Source organism: Mandrillus leucophaeus, unplaced genomic scaffold (genome assembly GCF_000951045.1).
Source record: "Mandrillus leucophaeus isolate KB7577 unplaced genomic scaffold, Mleu.le_1.0 Scaffold396, whole genome shotgun sequence".
NCBI lineage: Eukaryota > Metazoa > Chordata > Mammalia > Primates > Cercopithecidae > Mandrillus > Mandrillus leucophaeus.
The window spans coordinates 237,901-264,343 of NW_012104209.1; the positions used below are offsets into that span (position 1 = coordinate 237,901).

Below are 26,443 nucleotides of genomic sequence, written 5' to 3' on the forward strand. Positions count from 1 at the left end.
AGATGTAAGTGTACATTAGATGTACATTAGATGTAAGGGTACATTAGCCTGTGGTTGGGCCACATCATCTAAGACAAAGCCTATTTTATAATAAAGTGTTGAATATCTCTTGTAATTTTTTGAATATTCCACTGAAAGTGAAAAACTGAGTAGTTGTGTGAGTACTCAAAGTATGCTTTTCACTGAAAGCATGTTACTTTCAAACTATGGTCAAGTTGAAAAATTGTTGTCAGACCATCATAAGTCAAGGACCACCTGTACTTTTGTATTTTTCAGAAGTATTTTTGTTCTTCATACTGTTCTACACATTTTTTGTTATATTTATTCATATATTTTATTATTTATATTGCCCTTATAAGTGAAGTATTCTCTTTCATTGTATCTTCTAATTCGTTGAATATGTAATAGAAATTGATTTTTGAGGCCGGGCATGATGGCTCACGCCTGTAATCCCAGCACTTTGGGAAGCCAAGGCAGGTGGATCACCTGAGGTCAGAAGTTCAAGACCAGCCTGGTCAACATGGTGAAACCCTGTCTCTACTAAATATACAAAAATTAGCCAGGCGTGATGGCAGGCGCCTGTAATCCCAGCTACTCAGGAGGCTGAGGCAGGAGAATTGCTTGAACCCGGGAGGAAGAGGTTGCAGTGAGCCGAGATCGCACCATTGCACTCTAGCCTGGTCAACAGGAACAAAATTTCATTCCAAAAAAAAAAAAAGAGAAATTGATTTTTGCATATTAAATTTTATATGATGCTAACTTTCCAATTTATTTTATTAGTTCTGGTACTGATTGTGTTAATTTTAGCATTGATTCTTTTGGACTTACTAGATATAAAATTATATTATCTGCGAAATGTAGTTCACCTTCTTTTCCAATTCTTAAGAAAGGCTTGCAGTCTCAGGACAGAGAACTTCTTCACATTAATTCAGCAGAAAAGAATTCTGCCTTCTATAACTGTATTTTATTGGAATATAATAAATTTCATGTTTTCATAGGCACAGATAATCAAAGCATAATTCTATCTCTGTTCTATATAGAAAGATCCATGGGGATTGCCAAAACTGACATAGGATGCCCGAAACAAGTAACTCATAAGATGTCTTGAAAGGGAGGTTAGAGCTTCTCCTCTTCCCAGAACAGTGCCTTGTGCTTAGTGAGTAGTTTGTAACCATTTGTTAATGAATGATACATAAGATTGCTGGATATATGTTCTGTCTTCAAAACTTGGCACATATTCCTGCCTGTTTTTGTTTTGCAGCATATCTGTTTGTCTTTGTTCTTCTTTCTTTGATCATAGTCTTGAGTTAAAAGTCGGTAAGGTTCAGGAAAACTGAAAAAATGTATGCTTTCAGCTATTCAAATTAGGTACAATAGAGTAAAATGTCATGATCTGATTTTCTACAAAATAAATACTCAAAGTGTCTCCCAAGAAACATAAAATTTCTTTTATTATCTTCTCTAGACTGTGTTACTATCTGGGAAATTTGGGAAATGTTTAAATATGGTCATGCATCACTTAACAATGGGGATACATTCTAAGAAATACATAGTTAGGTGATTTTTTTCATTGTGCAAATATCATAGAGTGTACTTACACATAGATAGTATAGCCTACTACACCTAAGCTGTATGGTATGGCCAACTGTTCCTACACTATAAACCTGTACAGCATATGACCATACCTAATGCTGCAGGCAGTTCTAACACAATGGTAAATAATTGTGTATCTAAACATAGAAAAGGTACAGCAAAATGCAATATTGTAATCTTATGGGACCCCCATTGTATGTGTGATCTGTCATTGACTAAAACATCATTACTCAGCACATGACTGTAATGCATTTCAGTTTTGCGCTAAGTTTAGGAACATTACCAAAGGGTAAATTAACGTTTTTTGTGTTTTTTTGTTGTTGTTGTTGTTGTTTTTTTTTTTTTTTTTTTTGAGACTGAGTCTTGCTCTGTTGCCCAGGCTGGAGTGCAGTGGCGCGATCTCGGCTCACTGCAAGCTCCGCCTCCTGGGTTCCCGTCTTTCTCCTGCCTCAGCCTCCCGAGTAGCTGGGACTACAGGCGCCCGCCACCGCGCCCGGCTAGTTTTTTTGTATTTTTTTAGTAGAGACGGGGTTTCACCGATTAACGTTTTTAAAGACAGTCCTAGTACATTAACTCAGGCATTCAGATGACTAATACACCTAACACTGCGTTGTAGCATATGAATCTGGTGAATGTTGCATAGGAGAATAGATTCATTCAGTTAATATTTGAGTCAATTCTTGAAGACCTTCTATATTTTAAGCATTTGGGTTAGGCACTGTGGATATGAAGATGAAAAAAATCAGGTCCCAACCACAGGGGCTAAACAAACACATAAATGGGTCTGAAGGGTTTGTGGCTTAGAGGTGTGGGTGTCAGTCCAGGTGCTGCTGCTTTTAGTTATATGACCTTAGGAATGTTACCTACCTTCTAATTTACTTTCTGAAAGCCACTGTTTCCTTCCTTTAAAATAGGGTTATCTTGTTATTTAGTAATTAACTTAAACTTCTTTTGTGTGTATTTGACAAAGTCTCACCCTGTCACCTGGGCTGGAGTGCAGTGGTGCAACCATAGCTCACTGAAGCCTTGACCTGCCAGGCTCAACTCAAGCCATTCTCCCAAGTAGCTGGAACTACACATGTACACCCACATCCAGCTAATTTTTTTTTTTTTTTTTTTTAAAGTAGAGCCAGGGTCTCACTATGTTGCCAGAACTAGTCTCAAACTCCCAGGCTCAAACAATTCTGCCTCAGCCTTCCAAAGTGCTGGAATTACAGGCATGAGCCACTGCACCTGGAGAGAATTCTTAATAGGTGTTTTTTGTCTGTTTTGTTTTAATTTAAAAGACTGATTCTTCCATTGGCATCAGTGTCACTACCAGTTCTAGTTTATTTCTTCTTCAGGCTACTGAGGCTCTTGAAGAAAGTTATTTTCTTTGCCTCTTCATGATCTGTTGCTCCAGCTATACTGTTGGAAGTCTGAGTTGTACCAAAATCAAACCTGCCCAACTGATACCCCTCTGCTGAGGCACAGGAGTAAGCCTCTCTTCTCAAGTCTCATTAGTTGCAAGTTACAACCACCTCCCAGTGACTGGGACTGAATGCCAGTTCTTCCAGAAGCCAGTTCTTCCAGGTGTATAGACCCTTTTTAGGGTTATTATATGACTCATAGGATCTGCTAGGCCCTTAATGTACTACAACATTAAACTTACAGATATTGCCCATTTCCAAAGGAATTTGTAGCTTCTGCTGGCTGAAAGCCCTCAATGAACTCTGAAAACTTAATTTTCTACTCACACATTTGGAAAAAGCCTGCTTACCTTGCACAAATCCTCGCTCAACACTGAGTAGAACCGACCCTATGCCTTGACATACTGGTCCTGAGATCCCAGGAAAACTTCATTCTGATATACAGTCCAGGGTTTGCCAGCCTTCTTGTCTTAGTCTTTGTAGATCTCTAGAAAGAAACTAAACTATATGACTTCAAATGTTAAAATCTCTAGAGTAGAAAGGATGTTCACATAGAAGTTTATTTGAAAAGATTATCACGAAGATAAAAGTTGTGAAGGTAAAGATGATCTATAAAATTAAATAATAGGATAAAATTTCCCTGAGCAGAAGAATGATAAGACTCTGCAGGTCAAAGCATTTATCAAGTCCCAGAAAAAGATGAATGATAACAAAGGCACTCAGCCATACTCTGGTGAAATTCCTGATTTCCTAGGCAAAGGAAAAATATCACAAGCTTCTACAGAGGAGTGACAGGTTCTTTACGTAGGAAAGAAAATCAGATGAGCACTTGACATATCTAAAACACTAGAAGCTGGCTGATAGTGGAGTAACATATAGGCAACCAAGATAAAGAGTTTCTTATCCAAAGGAAGGCAAATTTGGATATACCAGGATTTAGAGAGTACTGTAACCAAATGACAACTGAATGAAACAGAAATCTCAAGACAGAGGAAAACATTAGATTTTTCTGTTAGGCATAGAGAAAAAGATTAGATGTTTTCTTACACTATGTCATTTTGTTTCATAAATTCACACTTAGCACTTCTACAAATTCCCATGCATTTTTATCTCTTTAAACTTAACTATATAAAAAGAATAGAGAAATAAAAGCCTTCTAAAAGTTTAATCTTGATGTGGAGCAAGGGGATATTGGTAAGTATAGTATCTTGGTTGGAGAGAGGTTCAGACATGAATTTATTTGGATAAATAATAAATGTATTTATTACTGTTAGAATCCAGAAGGTAACTAATAGCAGATTTTAAGTGTTGGTAAAATTGAAAACAAAAATTCAAGATCAATAGGCAAGAAAAAAAGGGAGTATACACTGAAATAGACCAAAAACAAGAAAATTTTAAAAAGCAACAATATAACTAATTGGAAGTAGAGTTTTGCTTCTAATTAATATGTACATTGTAATGATCATCACTCTTACCATATTATTGAGAAGACCTCACATAAACTGAAAAGCCATCGAAGAGATGTGGTCACAGAGAATTCTAAATAAAATAAATTGCAAAGAGAAATGAACCCTACTGCATCAAGAAGTAAAGACAAGCAGTCACTTTAATACATGGGAACATTTACTGAAATAGAAACCAGGCAAGCAGAGGAGCAAGCCTTCTATAAGCAGAGTTACTGCTGAGGCAAGGAGAGATGAGCTGAACCTCTAAGTACTGTGTGGACTGGCATGATAGATTGGAATCTGAAAGATCCCAAATGTCACACAGTCCTATTCGCCTATCAGTTCTCCTCAAGAGGACTTTTGCAGCTTAAGCACTGACAGGAAACTGGGAGAAAGGCAGAGAGAGTTCTCATAATCTCTAGAAGTTTAAATCCCAAAGTCTCCCTAGAAAGAATAACTCATCTCATTTTGGGGAGAGTTCTAATAGGTGTATTGAAATTAACTAAGCAACAGCCCAGTCCCAACCCGTCAACTCCTGATTTGAAAAGAGATCTACCGCTTACCCTAGGTTTCTGAAAAAGGAAATGGTGAACCTTTTCTGAGGGAAGACGTTTTCTATTTCAGTCTACTGATTACATGTCTAGCAGTTCTAACCTATAATCAAATTCTGAGGCATAAAAATTAGCAGAAATAAATGACCCATAAGAAAAGGAACAATGAATAAAGGAATCCTACAGATAATCAAAATGTTGGAATTAGCAGACAAGAATTTTAAAATACCTGTTACACATATGTTAAATAACTTATGAGGAACCATGAGCAAAAGGAGTGCAAGGATGGAGAATTTCATGAAAAATAAATGAATGCATACTCTAGACCTGAAGAGTATAACAGATAAAATGAAAATTCATTAGATGGGCATAACAACACATAACAGCAGATAACAACAGATAGGACACCTTAAAAGAAAGGACTACTGAACTGGAGGACAAAACAATAAAAATTATACAGATTATCCAAATTGAAACAAGATAAAGAGGAGGCATGGGAAGAAGAAAGAGTCAGATCTATGTGACCCTATGAAATGGATTAAACATGCAATTGGGGTTGCAAAAGGAAAATAGAAAATATGGGTGAAGAAATAGTTGAAGAAATAATGGGCTAGTAGTTTTCCTCTAATTAAAGACAACCTATAGGCATAAGCTTAGCAAGGAGAAGTAGTCATCAGCATTTCAAGCTTGTTTCTATAACTGTGTTGATGCTGTCTCAAAATGGCAGATAGGAGGCAGGACTTACTTGCAGCTCCCACTTGGACGGACAGAGCAGTGCGCAGAGAATCACACTGTGAACTTTTGCTCCAAGAACTACTGCAGGAAAATACCAGAAAAGTTGAGAGATTCCACAGATCTGTTAGAGGAGGGAGCTTGCTGCTACAGGCTCTGTGAGACGGCTGAAAAACTTAGTGCCCAAAGTGTGAGAGAGAGAATGTCCACCTCTGAACACACATTCCCACTGGGGAACCTGAAGGTCCAGATCACCAGAAAAGGATTTGACCTTACCTGGAGCTGAGACAAATTTAGAGAGCTGAGTGAAATATAGGGGTAGAGAAAGCTGTGGGAAGAGCCCTGTGGGCACTCTTGGTCCTCAGGGAAGCCATTCCTGCATTCCTGACTGTCTTGCAGGAGTCCTTGGGGAGGGCCGCCAGTGGAATTGGAGGAAGACCATAAAGAGAAGGAAACGTCTAGCTCAAGTTTATAACAATTTCAACTGAAGGCAAAGTTTCCTGGACAGAATCCGAAGGAAGGAGCAAATGAGGAGTGCAGATATGAGCACAGAATCCACAGCAGGTGGGAAAGTGCAAAACCTGAAAGCCCTGCTTGCTTTCTCAGAGGGAAGGCTTATGGCCTGGGGCAAGTTCTCAACCCTGCTCACCGGCTGCCTGGAAATAAGCTCCTTGCTACTGAGGGGTAGAGTGGGAATGAGAGTGACATTTTGGGATGCATGGGAGCTGGGTGAGGCCTGGAAAGTCTTACCAATAGACTCAAAAGTGAAAGAAAGAACATAAGAGCTGAAAGAAAAGACTTTCTAATTAACCCAATCCGACAAAGCCAAAGAAAAAAATTTTTAAATAAACAAAGCCTCTTAGAAGTTTGGTATTATGTTAAATGACCAAATCTAAGAAGAATTGGTGTTCCTGAGGAAAAAGAGAAATCCAAAAGTTTGGAAAACATACTTAAGGGAATAATCTAGGGAAACTTCCCTGGTCTTGCTAGAGATATAGACATCCAAATGCAAGAAGCTCAAAGAACACCTGGGAAATTCATCACAAAAAGGTCATCACCTAGTCACATCATCAGGTTATCTAAAGTCAAGATGAAGGAAAGAATCTTAAGAGCTGTGAGGCAAAAGCATCAGGTAACCTATAAAGGAAAGTCTGTCGGATTAACAGCAGATTTCTTAGCAGAAATCCTAGAAGCTAGAAGGGATTGGGGTCCTATCTTTAGCCTCCTTAAACAAAACAATCATCAGCCAAGAATTTTGTATCCAGAGGAACTAAGCTTCATAAATGAAAGAACTCCAAAAGGAACCCTCAAAACCATGTAAATACATGGAATTTAAATAAACTGATCCCAAATGATCATTGGGTCACCAACGAAATCAAGATGGAAATTTAAAAATTCTTTGAACTGGATGATAATAGTGATACAACTTGTCAAAACCTCTGGAATACAGCAAAAGCAGTGCTAAGAGGAAAGTTCATAGCCATAAATGCCTACAATTATCTGAAAGAGCACAGGCATACAGATCACACCTCAAGGAACTAGAGAAACAAGAACAAACCAAACCCAAACCCAGCAGAAGAGAAGAAGTAACAAAGATCAGAGCAGACCTAAATGAAACAATAAAAAAATACAAAATATGAATGAAATGAAAAGCTGGTTCTTTGAAAAGATTAACAAAATTGACAGACCATTAGTGAGACAAACCAAGAAAAGAAGAGAGAAGATCCAAATAAGCTCAATTAGAAACGAAATGGAGGATATTACAACCAAACCACTGAAATACAAAAGATTGTTCCAGGCTACTGTGAAAGCCTTTATGTACATAAATCAGAAAACCTAGAGGAGGTGGATAAATTCCTGGAAATATACTATCCTTCTAGATAAAACCACAAAGAAATAGAAACTCTGAACAGACCAATAACAAGCACAAAGATTGAAATGGTAATTTAAAAAATTGCCATCAAAAATAAATCCAGGACCAGATGGACTCATAGCTGAATTCTATCAGATATTCAAAGAAGAGTTGTTACCAATCCTCTTGACACTATTCCAAAAGATAGAGAACAAGGGAATCTTTCCTAAATCATTCTGTGAAGCCCGTGTTACCGTAATACCAATGCCAGGAAAGGATATAACAAAAAAAAAAGAAAACCACAGACCAATATCCCTGATGAATATAGATGCAAAAATCCTCAACAAAATACTGGCAAACCAAATCCAGTAGCATATCAAAAAGATAATGTACCATGATCAAGCAGGGATGGTTTAACATATGCAAGTCAATAAGTATGATATACAACTTAAACAGAATTAAAAATAAAAGTAATATTGTCATCTCAATAGAAAAAAAGCATTTGACAAAATCCAGTGTCCTTTATGATTAAAACCCTCAGCAAAATTGATGTAGAAGGGACATACCTTAAGATAATAAGAGCTATCGGTGACAAACCCACAGTCAACGTTATACTGAACAGGGAAAAGTTGAAAGTACTCCCCCTGAGAACTGGAACAAGACAAGGATGCCCACTTTCACCACTTCTGTTCAACATAATACTGGAAGTCCTAGTCATAGCAATCAGACAAGGGAAAGAAATAAAAGACATTCAAATCAGTAAAGAAGTCAAACTGTTGCTGTTTGCTGATGATATGATTGTATATGTAGAAAACCCTAAAGACTTATCCAGAAAGCGCCTAGATCTGATAAATTAATTCAGTAGAGTTTCTGGATACAAAATCAATGTACACAAATCAGTAGCACTGCTAAACACCAACAGTGACCAAGCTGAGAATCAAACCAAGAACTCAACCCCCTTTACAGTAGCTGCAAAAAAATAAAATAAAATACTTAGGAATGCACCTAACCAAGGAAGTGAAAGATCTCTACAAGGAAAAGTACAAAACTGTTAAAAGAAATCACAGATGACACCAAAAAAATGGAAACACATCCCATGCTCATAGTGGGTAAAATCAATATTGCAAAAATGACCATAACTGCCAAAAGCAATAAAAAATTCAATACAATTTGCATCAAAATACCACCATCATTCTTCACAGAACTAGAAAACAATCCTAAAATTCATATGGAACCAAAAAAGAACCCATGTAGCCAAAGCAAGGTTAAGCAAAAAGAACAAATGTGGAGGCATCACATTACCCAACTTCAAACTATATTATAAGGCTATAGTCCCCAAAACAGCATAGTACTGACACTAGACCAATGAAACAGAATAGAGAACCCAGAAATAAACCCAAATACTTAACAGCCAATTGATCTTTGACAAAGCAAACAAAACATAAAAGTGAGGAAAGGACACCCTATTCAACAAATGGTGCTAGGATAATTGGCAAGCCACATGTAGAAGAATGAAACTGGATCCTCATCTCACTTTATGCAAAAATCAACTCAAGATGGATGAAAGACTTAAATCTAAGAACCAGAGTCATAAAAATTCTGGAAGATAATATCGGAAAACCCCTACTAGACACTGACTTAGGCAAAGACTTCATATGACCAAGAACCCAAAAGCAATTGCAACAAAAACAAAGATAAATAGATGGGACTTAAACTAAAAGGCTTCTGCATAGCAAAAGAATCAGCAGAGTAGACAGATAACCCACAGAGTGGAAGAAAATCCTCTCAAAGTATGCATCTGACAAAGAACTACTATCCAGAATCTACAAGGAACTCAAATCAGCAAGAAAAAAAACAATCCCATCAGAAAGTGGGCTAAGGACATGCATAGACAATTGACAGTTGTCAAAAGAAGATATACAAAAGGCCAACAAGTATATGAAAAAATGCTCAGCATCCCTAATGATCAGGGAACTGCAAATCAAAACTGCAATGTGGTGCCCCCTTACTTCTGCAAGAATGGCCATAATCAAAAAATAATAGATGTTGGTGTAAATGTGGTGAAAAGGGAACACTCCTGCATTGCTGGTGGGAACGTGAACATGAACAATCACTGTGGAAAACAGTGTGGAGATTCATTAAAGAACTGTTAGGTTGGTGAAAAAGTTACTGCAGTTTTTGCCATTAGTTTCAATCAGCAAAATCCACAATTACTTTTGCTCCAACCTAATAAAAGTAGCGCTTTTGGTCCAGCAATCCCACTACCGTCTACCCAGAAAAAAAAAAAAGGAGGGGGGGTCATTATACAAAAAAGATACTTGCACACACGTTTATAGCAGCACAATTTGCAGTTGCAAAAATATGGAACCATCCCAAATGCCCATCAATCAACAAGTATATGTATATACGCCACATTTTCTTTATACACATATATACACACACACTCACACCTACACACACACACCATGGAATACTACTTAGTCGTAAAAAGGAATGGAATAATGGCATTCACAGCAACCTGGATAGAATTGGAGACTCTTATTCTAAGGACTTTGGGAACTTGGGGCCAAGGGTGGGACAGGGGTGAGGGATAGAAGAGTACACATTGGGTACAGTGTACACTGCTTGGGTGACCGATGCACAAAATTTCAGAAATCACCACTAAAGAACTTATCCATGTAACCAAACACCACTTGTTCCTCAAAGACCTATTGAAATAAAAAATAAAATTTAAAAAAATAAAATTTGAAAGCTTAGTAAAATCTAAGAAGGATACACACATACGCATACACATATATATAAATGAAACCATAGATACCTCCTAATTAAACTGAAGAAAATGAAAAATTTATATTCCTTTAGAGTATAAATATACACGTGTGTGTGTGTGTGTGTGTATGAAACCATACCTAGGTACCTCCTGATTAAACTAAAAAGAAAAGTACAAAAGCAACCAGAGGGGGAAAAAAATGTGTTAGGTTCAGGGAAATCATAGTAAGAATGATGCCTTCCTTCTCATAAGAAGTAATGGAATGAAATCATTTTCTAAAAGCAAATGGATATTAACCTAGATTTCAATACCCAGGAAAACATTCTTTGTAAATGAATCCCTACTAAAGATTTTTCAGGAAAAAACAAAACATAGTCACCAGCAGACTTACACTACAAAATAACAGGGGGTTAATGATCTCATGTGAAAGCCTGGATCTGTAAGAAGGAATAAAGATAAATATATCGGTTTAAAACAACAATACTGAAAGTGTATTATGGTGTTTATAACATATAGAAGTTAAATACAAGGCAGCAAAAGCCTGAACGGTGGTTGGATAAATGGGGTTAACACTTTTAAGTTGCTTATATTATTCTTGAAGTAGAAAAAATCCTAATTCAAAGTATAGTAAAGTTGTATGTTGTAATCGCTATATTAGCCATTAAAAAATATGAAGAGATGTAGCTAAAAAGCCATCAGAGGACATAAAATGGTAGAGTAAAACTATTTGACTATTCCAAAAGAATATAGAAAAAGGAAGAAAGGAACAAAAAGAAATGCAGTAAGATAGCAAAATGCTAAACTTCAACAAAGCCGTATGAGTAATTGCATTAAATGTAAATAGTCAAATCATTGAAAGGCAGAGATTGTTAGACTGGACAACCTAGCAGTAATGTTTATTGATAGATTGATTCTTTATTCTGCTGACAGACTGCCTTTCTAATTTTTTTCATTTTTATTTGTTGATAGGTCGATTTATTCTACCTATATTCTATATTCCTGAGTTCATTAGGACATATGCAGATTTTAAAATATTTCATAATAACATCAACATTTTAACTATATTCCTTTACAATTATGTTGAATGAACATAACATGTATAATTTAGAGTATAAACAATAGTATTTTTATTTATTACAGATTTACCAGAAAGTAAGTGTATTATTAGTGTTCTCCAGAGAAACAGAACCAGTAGGAAGTCCATAGAGAGAGAAGGTTTACTTTAAGGGATTGGCTCAAACATTGTGGGGGCTGGCAAGACCAAAATCTGCAGGCTAGGCCAACAGGAGGGAGACGTAGGAAAGAGTTGCAGTTCCAGTCCGAGGGCAGCCTGTTGGCAGAATCCCCTCGCTGTCAGGTGAGTTGTCATTTTCTTAAGGCCTTCATCTGATTGAATGAGGCCCACGTACATTATGGAGTATGCTTTACTCAAAGCCTGTTGATTTAAATGTTAATTCCATCCAAGACCTTCAAAGAAATATCTAGAATAATGTTTGATCAAGTATCTGGGAACCATGGCCTACTTAAGTAGAGATATAATGCTATCCATTATAGCAAACTATTTATTATAAGCTTTCAATTATTGTTATACCTTAATAAAAGTGAAATGAGATACAAATAGGTTTTTAAGTAAAATTTACCTAAAATAGGAAGTTATTTTGATACATTTTTTCTAAAGTTTATTCCTTTCTATTTATTTTTTACTGCGAGCTTGAACAAACATGCATAATTGTATCTCCAAATGATATTATTTATATATGTAATCTAAATTTAAAACTAAGATTATAACTTTGGTTAATCCACTTTTTGAAATTCTAATTTTCAAAACATTCTTATCCTAAAATTGAAACTCTAAAATCTGTAGAGTTTTTTTGTTTTTTTTTCTTGTTATCGTATAAACTATGTGTATAGATTTTTTCCTGGTTTACTTTGGTTTTTATTATTTTAAAGTTCCTTTTCTCCAATTGAAATTACTTTCTATTTAGATAAGAATTTAAAAATCGGTAATCAGCCTAGGTCAATTTTATAGCAGTCAGATTACAGTAGCGAGAAGACGTGTGTGAGATGTTGTTAATTGCTGAACTCTGGCATGACCACTCTCATTTGAAAGCCAGTTGCCATGCCACAGTTCTCAGTGGCTGCAGCTAGGATTGTGAGACTGTAGGGGCTGAAAAAGTTGGGATTTCTCAATTTATTCTCTGTATGCTTCTGTATTGTTAAAATCTTACAATAGGAATCTACATTACTTGAGTATTTGCCTGCGTGTTGTACCCTTTGAAAAAAAAAAAATTTACCCAAAACTGGTGTTACTCTATGAAGAAGAGTATCTTTCCATCAAAATTACCTTAAAGATTTTATTACACTTAGGATGAAACTCTGTTAATTTGCTCTGTGGTAGTTCTTCAAAAAAGGATATCCATATTTTACTAGACTCTTGTGGTCAGAAACTGTAATATATTCATCTTTTATCACTGGGTGCCAAGAATAACCACTCAAAAATATTAGTCAATTGAATGAAGGTAGTATAGTGCTTTATACTTCACTGGCTAACAATAAATGTTAAAAAAATTTAATGAAACAAAAACTTACTTTAATTATGTTTCATGATTCATTTTGAAAATACTCTTGCAAAGCGATAGAAAGTGATTGTTTGTGTTGATCTCACTTAATCCTTTACCATACTGTAAGAAAAATGAGTCATATGCTTTTAGAAGAAGAACTAATATTTAAACTAGGAATTTTACTAATTGCTATTAACAGACATTGTAGTTCTTGCCTCTAGTCCTACATATGACAACCTTTAGCATTATTTGAACAAACTGTGTTAATATCCTAAATTATAGGTTAGTTTGTTAGTAGACAGAAATTAGGAATTAAACAAGACCCACACTTGTGTTCATTTTTAACTTGAGTTAGACTTTGAACCAGTGTCTTTACAGATGAGATGTCCTATGTCACGTCCTGAAAGGCTGTTTATTACAAAGAAATGCAGTAGAGAACATTGAGAACAAAAAGATAAATCCACAAATGATAAAAGAATATTTCTCGAGATTAGCCGTCTGTGTTACCATTTTAAAGAAGGGAATCAGGGGAACATTTTTCTTCAGATACTCATGGTGATTGAATAAATAGAGTATGTCATAGTAGGAAGTCAGATGATCAAAGAGAAATTCAGATGGATTTATTTATTCTTTTGAGAAAATAAGACAGTGGTGATTCACTTCATAGCCCTTGTGACACTTCTTTTTAAAAACTTCATATCCTTGAATCAGAAATAAAACTTTCATAGAAGAAAAGCAGCAGAGCCCAGATAATGGTGTGATTTTTGAGCTGACAGCAGGATATGGACGCATCTTGCACTATTGCTAGGCATCACTTGAATGGGAAAAAAGACTTAGCTAACCTTGAGTCAGTTTAGCTAAACTCACCAACTGTTTCTGACCAAAGAATTCATGATACATCTTTAAAGGATCCTGCCTTCCGAGTGAGACTTTTTTCTTGGAAGCTGTGTGAGTCATAATAAATGTTTTTCCACTAAAATGGCATAAATATTTTCAACATGAAATGGACAGGCTTAATAACCAAATATTCACGTTGTTTTCTTTCCACAGGGATTATCAGCATAGGAAGAAAGCCTTGTAACCATCAGGTAGATACAGCACCAACGGTAAGACAGTCTGTTGCTGCATTGTTAAAAGTGTTAAGAAACTACAAAATTATACTGGTTATAGTTACAGTGGCATTGTAGAAAGCTCTTACAACCTCCCTTTTGCCGAAAGTTATATCCCTGCAAGATTGGTTTATATTAATGTTGTTAACTTAGAGATAATTTATAGTTTTGATAATGTAATGTAAATATTTGTACAAATTGATTTTTACCGTTCTAAAAATGATTGTTATTTTGTGCACCAGCATCAGCATCATTATTTAAAGTGAATGTTTTATAATAGTGAAAAAAGGCCATTATGCTTCATTTCTCTTATAGGTTACTTTGCTTTATTATTATAGAACTGAAGTCTTATCTTTTATCCCTCTTCTCAACAAAAGGCATTTAACAATTATAGCATCTATTCACTATATTTAAAAAGTTTTATTAATAAAAGGAAGAGAATTAGATTTCCCTTTTAGTCTCTAAATATAATATTTGTGTGAAACATATATTAGTTGCTAGTTTGCAATTAAAAGACTCATAAGGTGATATGGAGTACACTGTACATTCCCTAGTCCTACTCTTACTTCTTATCCTTTGTATTCATAAGTCTTCCACGTACTTCCTGTGATTCTCCATTTCCTGCTGTGAGAAAGATTTGGTGATATAGGTTGAGTATCCCTTATCCAAAATGCTTGGGACCAGAAGTGTTTTGGATTTTGGTCTTTTTCAAGTTTTGGAACATTTGTGTTACACTTCCTGCATCCCTGAGCCAAAAATTAGAAATCCAAAATGTCCCAATGAACATTTTCTTTGAAAGTCATGTCAATGTTCATAAAGTTTCAGATTTTGGAGGATTTCATATTTCAGGTTTTTGGATTAGGGATATTTAAACTGTACCAATTAAGAAAATAAAGATGGCCGGGTGTGGTGGCTCATGCCTGTAATCCCAGCACTTTGGGAGGCCAAGGCGGGCAGATCACAAGGTCAGGAGATCGAGACCATCCTGGCCAACATGGTGAAACCCTGTCTCTACTAAAATACAAAAAATTAGCTGGGCGTGGTGGTGCACGCCTGTAGTCCCAGCTACTCAGGAGGCTGAGGCAGGGGAATCGCTTGAACCCAGGAGGTGGAGGTTGCTGTGAGCAGAGATTGCGCCACTGCACTCCAGCCTGGCACCAGAGCAAGACGCCATCTCCAAAATAAATAAATAAAGATAATATTAAAGTATTTGAATTGTGTTGATGATTAATATATGCCTCAGTAGCAAATTGACTCTATTTTCTATTTGTAGTAAATCCCTATGGTTGATTTAACATGTTTGATAACTTAATATGTGGGACTCCAGAAAAGACCAGTACATGAGGAATTAGCATACTCATTAAAAAGTGCTTGACTGTAGTATGTATGTTTCAGTTATCCTTTAGTAAATATGCTAAAAGAGTAGCCATAACATGATTATAAATTTTATTCTTTAGTATTAAAAAATTAAAGATGGCAATTAAGAAAAATTTATTATTTTAATATATTTGAATAATATACTCAGTCCTTTTTGATGTATTTTTTTGAGGAAGGATTGGCTGCTCTTCTCCTTCTGTCTCTCTGCTACAAACTAAGGATGTTACTACCTCTCTCCGTGACAGCCTCCCAGCTTGCCAACACTTAATCTTTGCCCTTTCTCCATCACCTCTAAATGGAATCATAAGTCTGTTCATTATTATTACCCAATGCTCTCTGGTCCCAGACCAGAACAGGTAAAGTCTGATTTTCACAGAAATGTAATTTTACCTATTTCCATCCTTGAACCTATATTCTCTTATTTTCTTTAAAGGGCTTAGGAGAAGAAAATGATTAGGATAGGGAGGAAAAAAAGGAGTCTGTCTAAATATGTATCAAAGTAGGATATTTGTAGCCCCAAACTTTGTATTCTGCTGACTCAAAAAGAAGCGATACCGTGATTTAAGTATCTGTTAGAGCCTGAGAAAAAAACAGAAAGGGAGTGAGCCAGGATTTTAGAATAGCTGAGGCTGGGACCCCGAGTGACTTCTCGACCCCAGACTTAACCCTCGATTCCCAGCTTACTTCTTTACCCATTTTCACACCCACATCCTGCTTGTTCCAAGTACTGCCATGAATGGCAGTTCTAGGAGAGTGCTATATGCTAGTTGCAGCCATTAAATGGGTGAGGGAAATGAGCAAATGAGAATTTATGAGACCTCTTTTCAAAGGAAAGATGTTTTTTGTTTTTTGTTTTTTGTTTTTCTCTTTTTGAGACAGTCTCGCTCTGTCGCCCAGGCTGGAGTGCCGTGGCTCAATCTTGGCTCACTGCAATCTCCTCCTCCCAAGTTCAAGCAGTTCTCCTGCCTCAGCCTCCTAGGTAGCTGGTATTACAGGTGTGCACTACCACGCCCAGCTAATTTTTGTATTTTTAGTAGAGACGGGGTTTCACTATGTTGGTCAGGCTGGTCTCAAACTCCTGACCTCGTGATCCGCCCGCCTCGGCCTCTCAAAGTGCTGGGATTACAGGTGTGGGCCACCGCGCCCCGCTGGTATGTTTCTTAACATTCCAAGTTGGAATTCTGAATGAAGTTTACAGTAAATATATGGTTATGGTCAATCAAACTTGAGTTTGATTCTATAGTACTATAATATAATCCAGTGTCCCTTCAGTAAATAAAGATCAGCCTGAGAACAAAGCCACCTCTGTCCCTTTGTTCCATGTCACCTCTCACTCTCTTTTTAATTTACTTGTTTCCTTTTTGTTTTTAATTTACTACATGAACTTTGATTTTTTTTGTTTGGGTTTTTTTTCTTTCTTTCTTACAAATAGTACCATATTTGGTTTTTTGAGATACCTTTAATAGAAAGTGAAAAAAAAATCTCCACATGACATGACATGACACCCCCTCCAGGAAAAAGAATCAAACCTCTATTTTAACTGTCTGTAATCACTTAATTTTTTTTTTTTTTTTTTGGCATGCTGAGCTCTTAATTTTGTTTATACCTCAGAGTACATTTTCTAGTTGTTCTTCAAGAATTAGAAAATGGGAAGTGAATTATCCGAGTCTACATATTTTTAAATACTTGTCAGTTGCCTTTACTATTAGACAGCTTGCCAGGATTTTTAATTACTTGAACATAACCTTTTCTCCTCAAAATATTGTGGAAATTGATTATCTTTGCATTCTGGCATTTAGTATTGCAGAAGAGACATTGGACATCAGACTGCTAGTCATTCTCTTGTGTAAGGAACCTATGTGGCCTGCTCGTATATTATAGATATTGTTTTATTTTCTTTATACCTGATGTCCTGGGTCAGTTTTGATGGTTAAATGTGTGGCTTTCTTCTCACTGATTTTTGTCCTGAATGATATTCATTCAGACACTGTACTATTGATAATAGAAAAAGTAAATAAGACATAAGATAATCATGATGTTAGATTATACGAAAAGATTTACATCGTGCCGCTTTAAGAATTAGTCCCTCTGCACCTGCTTATCGCTTATAGTAAGTTAAGGATAATATCAGCCTCAGATTAATCAGAGGTTATTGTCTGAACCCTAAAAGGCAGGTGTAAAAGTTAGTTAATTGTTAAGTCAGCACAAGTTTGAGTCCTGTATTTACTTTATATGAAGGACTTATTTGCAAACCAAAGGGAAATGGCAACTAGCATAAGGAAGTATTCCCTCAGGAACATAGTTAAAACATATCTACCTTTCAGTGTACAGTCATACGCGTGGCAAATCCCATAGCTTTTCACATTTTCTGGCAGAATTAATATACATGTAAAATACATTGAAACATAATAAGCTATACTGAATATATAATTTCTAATGTCTTGAGGAGTATTGTTTTTGAATCTCTTCCAGTGAAAACTAATATGATAAAATTCAAATGACGTCAATATGGCCTATTCGAATGAATAACTTAAATTTTGTACAACTCCTACATTCCAAAGTTGTAAAACTAATATTAATATTTTTAGTTTTTATTCGATGACCCTGTAACCCCTGGTAGAGAGAACAAAGCTTCTTTTAGCAAATGGATTTTGGGCAGTATATAAAATTACAGCTTGCATTTTCACAGAGGCCTACACATCTATCACAAGAGGTTGAAATAAAATCCAGACTGTCTCATCAGGATTATACCAACTATGAAACACTTGCCATGTGTCTTTGTCTTAAGTATTCTTTTAATTATTAGAATTTAAAGCATCCTAACCTGATCAGAAATTTAAATGTTGATTCATTATTCTTCATATTTATAAGACCAATTTTAAAAGCTATTAATTTATTCCTTCTACAGTTACCCTTCTTCAAAGTTTTCCAAGGGCTAAATGAATTTTTGCCACATGATTTTTCATCAGTAGTAAACTTTAATATGCGCTAGACTTACTTTGTTATTCTGAAATATTTCTGAGATGTTTGTAATGTTGTTTGCCATTAACACTAAACTTATTCATAAATGTATTGATCTGAATCATATAAATTAAATTTTATCCTGAATCTCTTGGATTATATAATATCTATACTTACTCAACAACTGTTGAGTTGTGACTGTTGTAAGATTGTTATCCTTGTTTAGCCCATTCTGTAGATTCATAAGAGTGCCACCTATTGCACTATTACACTTTTGTATACTTTATACATATATTCTTGTAAAATATGGCTGTTTCATATTTTAACATAATAATTGGGACAGCTTATATGTAGATACATGTATGAGTTCAAGTGAAATGTCCTTTATTCAAAGGAAGCACTTTATTTTCTACAATTTATTGCATTTTCCAAGAATTCATAGTATGTAAACTGGGGTGAATGGGCCCCTATAAAACTCATAAAGTAGAACCCATGGCCAATCTCTTCCTGTAGGTAATTGCAGGGTGGAGAGGGAACTAATAAACTATAAGCTTTTATAACTTGTCATAAAAGAACTTGTTTTCACTTATCAATAAAGTAGCAATTCAAAGCAGTTCTATTGAAATGCAAATATAAATGCAAAATATGTTCTCTTTAACAACCACTTGTAGTCTTCCATAATATAACATTTTTAAGTATATGCACATCAGTTTATTTCTCCAGACATTATAAATTATGAAACTTATGTTGATTTTTTTTCCCATTAGCGTACCCTGCTGGCATTTATGTTTTTCTTAGACTTTTTTCCCTCCATTTCTTTTTCAGTTTTGCTAAATTTTTCTACCTGAAAAACTCTTAAAATTCTGAAAATTTTATATTACTGGAAGATATAACAGCAGCATAAATTGAATTTTCTAAATTATCAGGAAACATTAGATATACAATATACATAGGATAGTAGTACCATACCAAGCACTGGAGAGGTATGGAAGTACTATGGGAAAAGTAGAAATACCAAAAAAAAAAAAAAAGCATAAAACATGGTTTTACAGGTGTTTAGATATCATATCAATAGATAGATAGATAGATCGATAGATAGATAATGTGTCTTTAGTTCTTGATGTCATTAGAAAAGTGATCTGTAAACAACTAAACCCTAATATATGAAATGAATAAAAAATTCAGAGCAATAATGGAAGGGATGTCATGTTACTGAGGCAGTTTGTGCCCAAGTATAGGAATATGGTGTAAGGCTTTGAGTGCTGTAGGAATTCCCAGGACTGAAGTGGTTTAGGAAGGCTGTTTAGAGTTGGAAAGTGCTAAACCAGATCTTGAAAGGATGAGATTTTTAAAACAATAGGATTTGCTAGACCAGAGTAACAGTGTGACCAAAGATCATAGAAGGGCACACTGTGTACACAGAGTTTATAGATGGGTAGAAAATTTGACTGCAGCAGCGTAGATGAGATAGTGGAAGATTATAAAATGTGATTTGGGCATAATTTATAAAGATCATTGAATGTTAGGTTAACAGTTAAGACTATCTGTATAAGCAGTAGTAAGGCATTTGATCATGAGAATAATATGATCAAGGGAGTAATGTTTTAAAAGGATTAAATAAAAGCAGCTCATGGAATTGCAGGTGGTGGCGATAGGAAGAAGGTAACTGAGCTGTGAAGCTACAGAAATCTACATTTGTGGTGATAAGGATTTGAACAAGGGGACTATCGGGATCAATCTGGAAATGGAAATAGAGGTATGCTTATAAAAAAGACTTGGAGATGAGAGCTGATGAAAGAGACTCAAAGGAAAACTTGTAGTTCAAAAGGGAGATCCCATTGTTGGAAGACCTGGGAGTAGGTTATGGGAAGTCACGTATAATTGCGCGCAGGTTCTTCACAATAGGCATCCAAAGGCCCCATCCGAGAAGGTGGCGTAGGTCCAGAGTCTTTAGAAACAGCTGAGTCAGGAACGATTCTCCTCCTACCCACCTCCGAAATCTCTTCCACAGAGCTGTTTATCCAAACCACAAATATGATCATGTATTTAAGATCCTGTGGTGTACCTCATCACCTGCCAGATGAAAACTTAATTGTTTCGTATGTCATTTGAAACCCTTCGGCTACTTTTCTAAACTTATCTCCAGTTCGTCCCAGTACTCACTCTGGCCACTGAGTTATTTGCAGTTCCTAAATATGCCTATGGTTTCTCACATAGAGAAGCAATGTTCAAAGTAAAGAACACTGATTCCAGAACCAAATTACTTGGTGTCGAGTCCTGATTATTTGGCTGTGTTTGTCTTTAGTCACGTTTCTTTACCTCTTTGTGCTTCAGTTTGCTCATCTGTAAATGGGGATAATACCTACCTTATGGAATGTTACGAGAAATAAATGAGTTTATGCAAATGGGACCTCGATATATTTCTGTATACCAGCTGCTGAATATTATTTAATTACAGGAGATAGCCAGATATTAAGGACAAGAATATATTTCAAGCTTGAGAAGTAAAACTAGGTCAAGAATCAAAGGGAGGACCCAAGGGTCCCAGTTAGGTCAAGGAGATCAGGAACAAGGAAACCTGGTGAATGTTGCCTCCCACAGCTGGCTTGTGTCTTAGTCAATTTTCTTTCTTCTTTTTTTTTGTTGTTATTTTTTTTTGTTTTACTTATGTGTGTATTTATTTATTGCATATTGTGACTCTTCCCTGGAATCAGTGCAGAAGTTCAGTTACGCCAGGACAATAGGCATGAGCTGGGACTATCTGGGGCAACCCTAAATATCTGATCACCTTATTCATCAGTTCTGTAAGTGATGATAGCCGAAGTGATCTTTTACAAATGTAAATCAGAATGGGATAACCTCCTGCTTAACACCCTCAGTAACTTCTCCTTATGTTTAGGATAAAATCCAAACCCTTTCCCAGGGCCTATAGGACCTAGCATGATCTGCTCTCTGCCTATCTCTTCAGCATCATCCTATGTTACTCTGTTCTGAGTTTCTTGAGCATAAGTAACCTTTCTCCCACTCACCCATAGACCTTCGAATATTTGGTCTCTCTGCCCCTGAATATACACAAGCTTTTGCATAATAGGCTTTTTCTTGAGATCCCAGGTAAATGTTAACTTTTCAAAAGACCTTCCTTCACCCCCATTAGTCTTTATTATTACACCTTTTTTTTCTCAGCAGTTATCCCAATTTGGAATTTTTTTATTTATTTTCTTATCTGGTCTTCCTCAGTTGGATGTATGTTCCATGACAGCATGGACCATGTCCATCTTACTCACCACTACTTATAGGCCTTCAGTGGATACTGCTTAAATGAATGAATAGATATGTGATGAAACTATAAAAATAAATAAGAACAGAGGGCCAGCCTGGATGTGTGTCCATATTTTAAAAGTTGGAAGAAGAGCCCTCAAAGAAGACAAAATGTAGAAAAGGAGGCAGGAGATCAGGGATAATGTAGCATCTCGGAAACCAATGCAAGTATGGAAATGGAGGGTGTTTTTATGCTATCTCTGGGAGAATGAGAGCAGGGCCCAGAAAGGAAGCTGGATGGTCACACTAGGAGGCATGGTGAATCAGAAGCAATTCAAGAGGCTCATCATGAGAGGAGATGGAAAATAGAATAGCAATTAATTTAGCCCTGTGGATATGTTACTGACTCATTTCAGAAAAGAAAACATTTTGCCAAAAGAACTGCCATGAGATAAACCTATATAGAATGTGAAATAAATATTTCTTTTTCCATGTTCTGTGAAAGTGAAAAGTACAGTTTGGGTAATTATACAACAGTATCCCATTCAAAATAAATATTTATCAGATGGAAGGAAAGATCCAGCAGTATGAATGAGGCAGGAGAAAGATGCAAACTGAGTTTTAGCATTTGACAAAGGAGTAGAGTAGGTCATTTGTGCAAGGTGTCTTACCAAGGGACTTACTTTTCTAATTGCTAAAATGAGGAGAGTTGAAAAACTTGATCTTAAAGTCAACTTTTGGGTCTAAAGTTCTGTGAGTCTTTTTCAACTGCTCGTATTGCTCACAGACAATATATTAGAGCAGAAAAATGAAGCACATCTCTAGTGGTCATCCTTTGAATGCTCACTTATCATTTTGTTCATTCTTAGGATTCAGTTAGAATTCACTTCCCTATATTATAATGTGGCAGTTAACGCCACCACCATTTTTGTTGAAAACTTCATGCTGCTTAATATGTGGGCATAGGTTAGGTGGTGTTGGTAGATCAGAATCTAAGTCTCTTCACTATAGGGCCCAGTCTCTACCTTCATAAAATCAGTGCTTGATAAACAATGCTAAGCAGTGGGATGTGGGATCCAAATATCTGTGCAATTTAGCCAGCAGATGGGTTGGAGAACACATATAGTATATAGTGTGACAGAGGGAGGACACTGGTCAGGCTGCCTAGTGTTCTACTGAATGAACACCCAGTAATCTGTTTTCTTCATTTCATAAATTCTCACTATTTTTTCTAAGATAAGAAAAGGGGCAGGTGCAGTGGCGCATACCTGTAATACCAGCACTTCCAAGGCCGGAGGATCGCTTGAGGCCAAGAGTTCAAGACTGGCCTGGACAACACAGCAGGAACCCGTCTCTTAAAAACTTTTTTTTTTTTAATTAGTCAGGTGCAGTGCCATGCACCTGTTGTCCCAGCCTCTGTGGAGGCCGAAGCAGAAGGATCACTTGAGCCCAGGAGTTCAAGACTGCAGTGAACTACAGTCGCACCACTGTATTGCAGCCTGGGCAACATATAAATATTAAATTACTAAACTTAGTAGTGCTTTGTTGTGAACATTAATGATATAATAAAGGCTTACGTGTATTGAACACTTACTGTGTTACCAGTATATAGTTCTGATATCTATGCCTACTTTTATTCTGCATAATTCTGTTTGGTAGATATTATTATTTCCATTTTATAAATTTGAAACTGAGGCACTGAAAAGTGAAGAGAGGCTTCCCTAGGATCACACACGTAGTAAATATAGAGCCAAGAAGTTATTTTCTCTTAACATGTTACATAAAAGCCTCTGAAGTTATTGAGATTTCCATCAAGAGTTTTTCAGAGACTGTGTTATCTACTAATATTGGAATATTGTGATAAGAGTATTGAGACATTTCTAGTATGTTTCTAGTCATTTAAGTTCAGCATATGAAAAGAGTATCAGTAGTTACTAAAGAAAGTGTACCCTTACTTGTGGATACATTCTTTTCGGGGAAAAGATAAAAACTAGTTCTGTGTTAAGAACACTGTGTTCATTAATTACTCAAGTTTTGTTCTTTGCTACAGATAATTAGTATATTAGCTTTGCTCTGCATTTAGATTGTTGTAGTACAAATAAGTTTCCTCTTATGTAAATATAGCTCTTAAGATGTTTGAGGACTGATGTTTCATCTTGTTCTTCTCTTTTTTAGGCTATGTCCTTCCTTTTTTTTTTTTTTTTAACTTCTCTTAGTATTGATTCCTTTCCAATTTATTTATGTTCTTCAGAAAAGTGGCATATAGAACTAGACTTAATGTTCCAATTATAATACAAAAAATGTAGTGGTATTATTGGTTTCTATTATCTGGATATTTTGTTTGTTATTGAATTGTGACCTACCATAACTCCTTGATGTTTTAAAGATAGGCCGTCAAGACAGATCTTCTCATTATTTATATATTTGTGCCTCATACTATCCTTATATCTGGAAAGAAGATGAGAATAGTGTCTGCCTTATTAATATTATTCTGTTGTTTCAAGTACTAAATACTGTGTCTAACACACAGTAATCTCTCAGCCATTAGCTATTACTATTTAACCCTGATTGCAAAGTTGTCCATTTATTTTTACTGAATTTCATAGATTCATTTTTGACTCACTAACCTGCTTGTCAATATTCTTTTGAATCTTGATTTTCTCAACTATGGTAATAGCTCTCTTCCAAACTTTGTAACATTGACAAGTTTTATAATGCCTCATCTAAGTTTTCTTTATTCAAAAACATTAGAAAAATATTAAACAGTGCACAAAATCAAAATGGCAGCATTTTTTTTTCCTGCAGGCAATTTAAGTTTTTATTTTTAAGTAATTTTACCTGGGGAGTGTTATTACTTAATAGTAACTTCAGTGTTGTATTGTACTTTAACAAAGCATTTACTGCATGCTTTTAAAATAAGATATAGTGGTTACTTAAAATTTCCCTTTCCCAAAAGGAAAATAAAATTTGACCACTCTAAGGAAGCAGTAATATAGTCACTAGCAGCAAGCAAACCTTGAGTTAACAGGCCATGAAATGAAAGAAACAATTATTTGGAAAAGAAAAAATTTAACACACATTGTTATGGAGCATTACTTTCTATTTGGGGAGAAATTTAATCAAAGGTTATCAAACTACTAGTACCCTGGTTTTCCTGCCTAGATGGACATCTACCATCTGCCACTACTAATGTTCCATAGATTGTTTTTTTGCCATGATAAACATGTAAGTTCACCAAGTTTCATCTTCTTCTGATACTCTATCCTGTCATCTCAGTGTCCCCAGCAGTGAGATTAGTCTTTGACAGAGATAGCCTCACGGCAGTCACTAACACAGACACCCTTGGTATAACTACATAATTGGGTCACAGATTAGCTAGATGCATAAAGATTAAGTAAGATAAATCCCTAGAAGGGGGAAAAAACCCTTCTTATTCTGTATTTGAAATCAAACTTCATAAAGTTTTCTTGTCAGCTTATCTCTGGCTGGTACTATCTTATGGCAACACATGCAGACTTCTCTGGGAGCACTTTTTGGATTCAGAGCTTATTTTACCAAATCTGAAAATACATCCTGGTTTTCAGCAGAGGAATTCCAGTTAGTGGATCTGCATTTGATTTAGAAAATATGATCACATAGGTGTGAGTGTTCTACAGAAATATTTTACTACAAAACACCTTTCCTCTGTGATAATTTGAAGAACTTCAGGAATTGGATTATATTTATTGGGCACCTACTATATATTGTGCAAAGTAGATAATCTCACTTGAATGTCATAATAATTCTGTGAGATAAATTATTATCATCATCACCTTTTGCCAATGAGAAAACAGACAAAAGGTCTTTAAGCGTCTTCTAGAATCATTTAGATTTAATGTGTTAATTCATTATGATAAAGGAGCCAAAAATATTAACTCTAAAAGCAGAGTCAGTTTATGTGAATAAACCATTAAACTCTAATGTCATTCAGTGACACAAGGCAAATTTTGTGAAAATTGAGAGCAGTTTAGGTAGTATTAACAGCAGTTAGCATGTATGAAACAATGTATATTTTTAAAAGCCCTGCTACATACTGTATATTATCTCATCTGATCTTTGTAACGTAACTGTAACTTTCAATAGGATTAGGCAAGGAGTGTGACAATGAGGTTGGAGACAACAGGCACCACTGGAAAGGCTGAACAGAATGACAGCTAAAAAGAGCATGATGACCTTGATTTCCTCCTTCTTAATAAATCCACCATGGAAGTTATCTAAGAAAGCCAATTTCTAAAACATTTCTTGGAAAACATTCCATCAACCCACAAAGAAGTTTCAAACAGATAACGATCTGAGGCTAGTGGATAGAATCTTAGTCCATTTCCTGGGAAGAGGGGCACTTCAGTTCTAATAGCTGTGGAGTGGGTTAAAGATGTGTAAGTAACAGAGCAATCTGGATGTGAGAAGGGGATCTTGGGGTTTGGTGGGAAGAAAGGGGCCCAGAAGCTGTGGTTTTTGTAGTGCACTGGCAGAGTCACCTGTGACCTTGAGAAAGGAAATTACAAACACCTGCTACACTTCAAACTATGCTACCCACATGCCACAGACAGCTGCTTGAAGAAAAGGAGTGAAGGAATGAGAAGGTGATTATTTGTATCACCCAAGAATGAGGTGATGGGGCTGCTTCCTCTCTTCCTTGAGACCTGCTTGGTAAGCTCACTGTACACACTTAAGTTTCAGCTAATGTTCAAGCATGAATGACTGTCCAGCTGATATTCTAATCCTAATTCTTCTTTTCTTTCTCGTTTACTAGAAAAAAGATCTTTATAATCCATACTTAGACTGT

General features: G+C 35.9%; 1 protein-coding gene across 1 annotated transcript in view; it reads left to right on the forward strand.

The window, feature by feature from the left end:
* The window catches only part of AHI1 (Abelson helper integration site 1), a 248,465-nt gene that overhangs the window by 154,756 nt on the left and 67,266 nt on the right, over positions 1–26,443 (forward strand). The window contains exon 19 of the mRNA XM_011991473.1: positions 13,964–14,019. Coding sequence (XP_011846863.1) covers positions 13,964–14,019 — 56 coding nt within the window. The remainder of the gene's footprint in view (positions 1–13,963; positions 14,020–26,443) is intronic.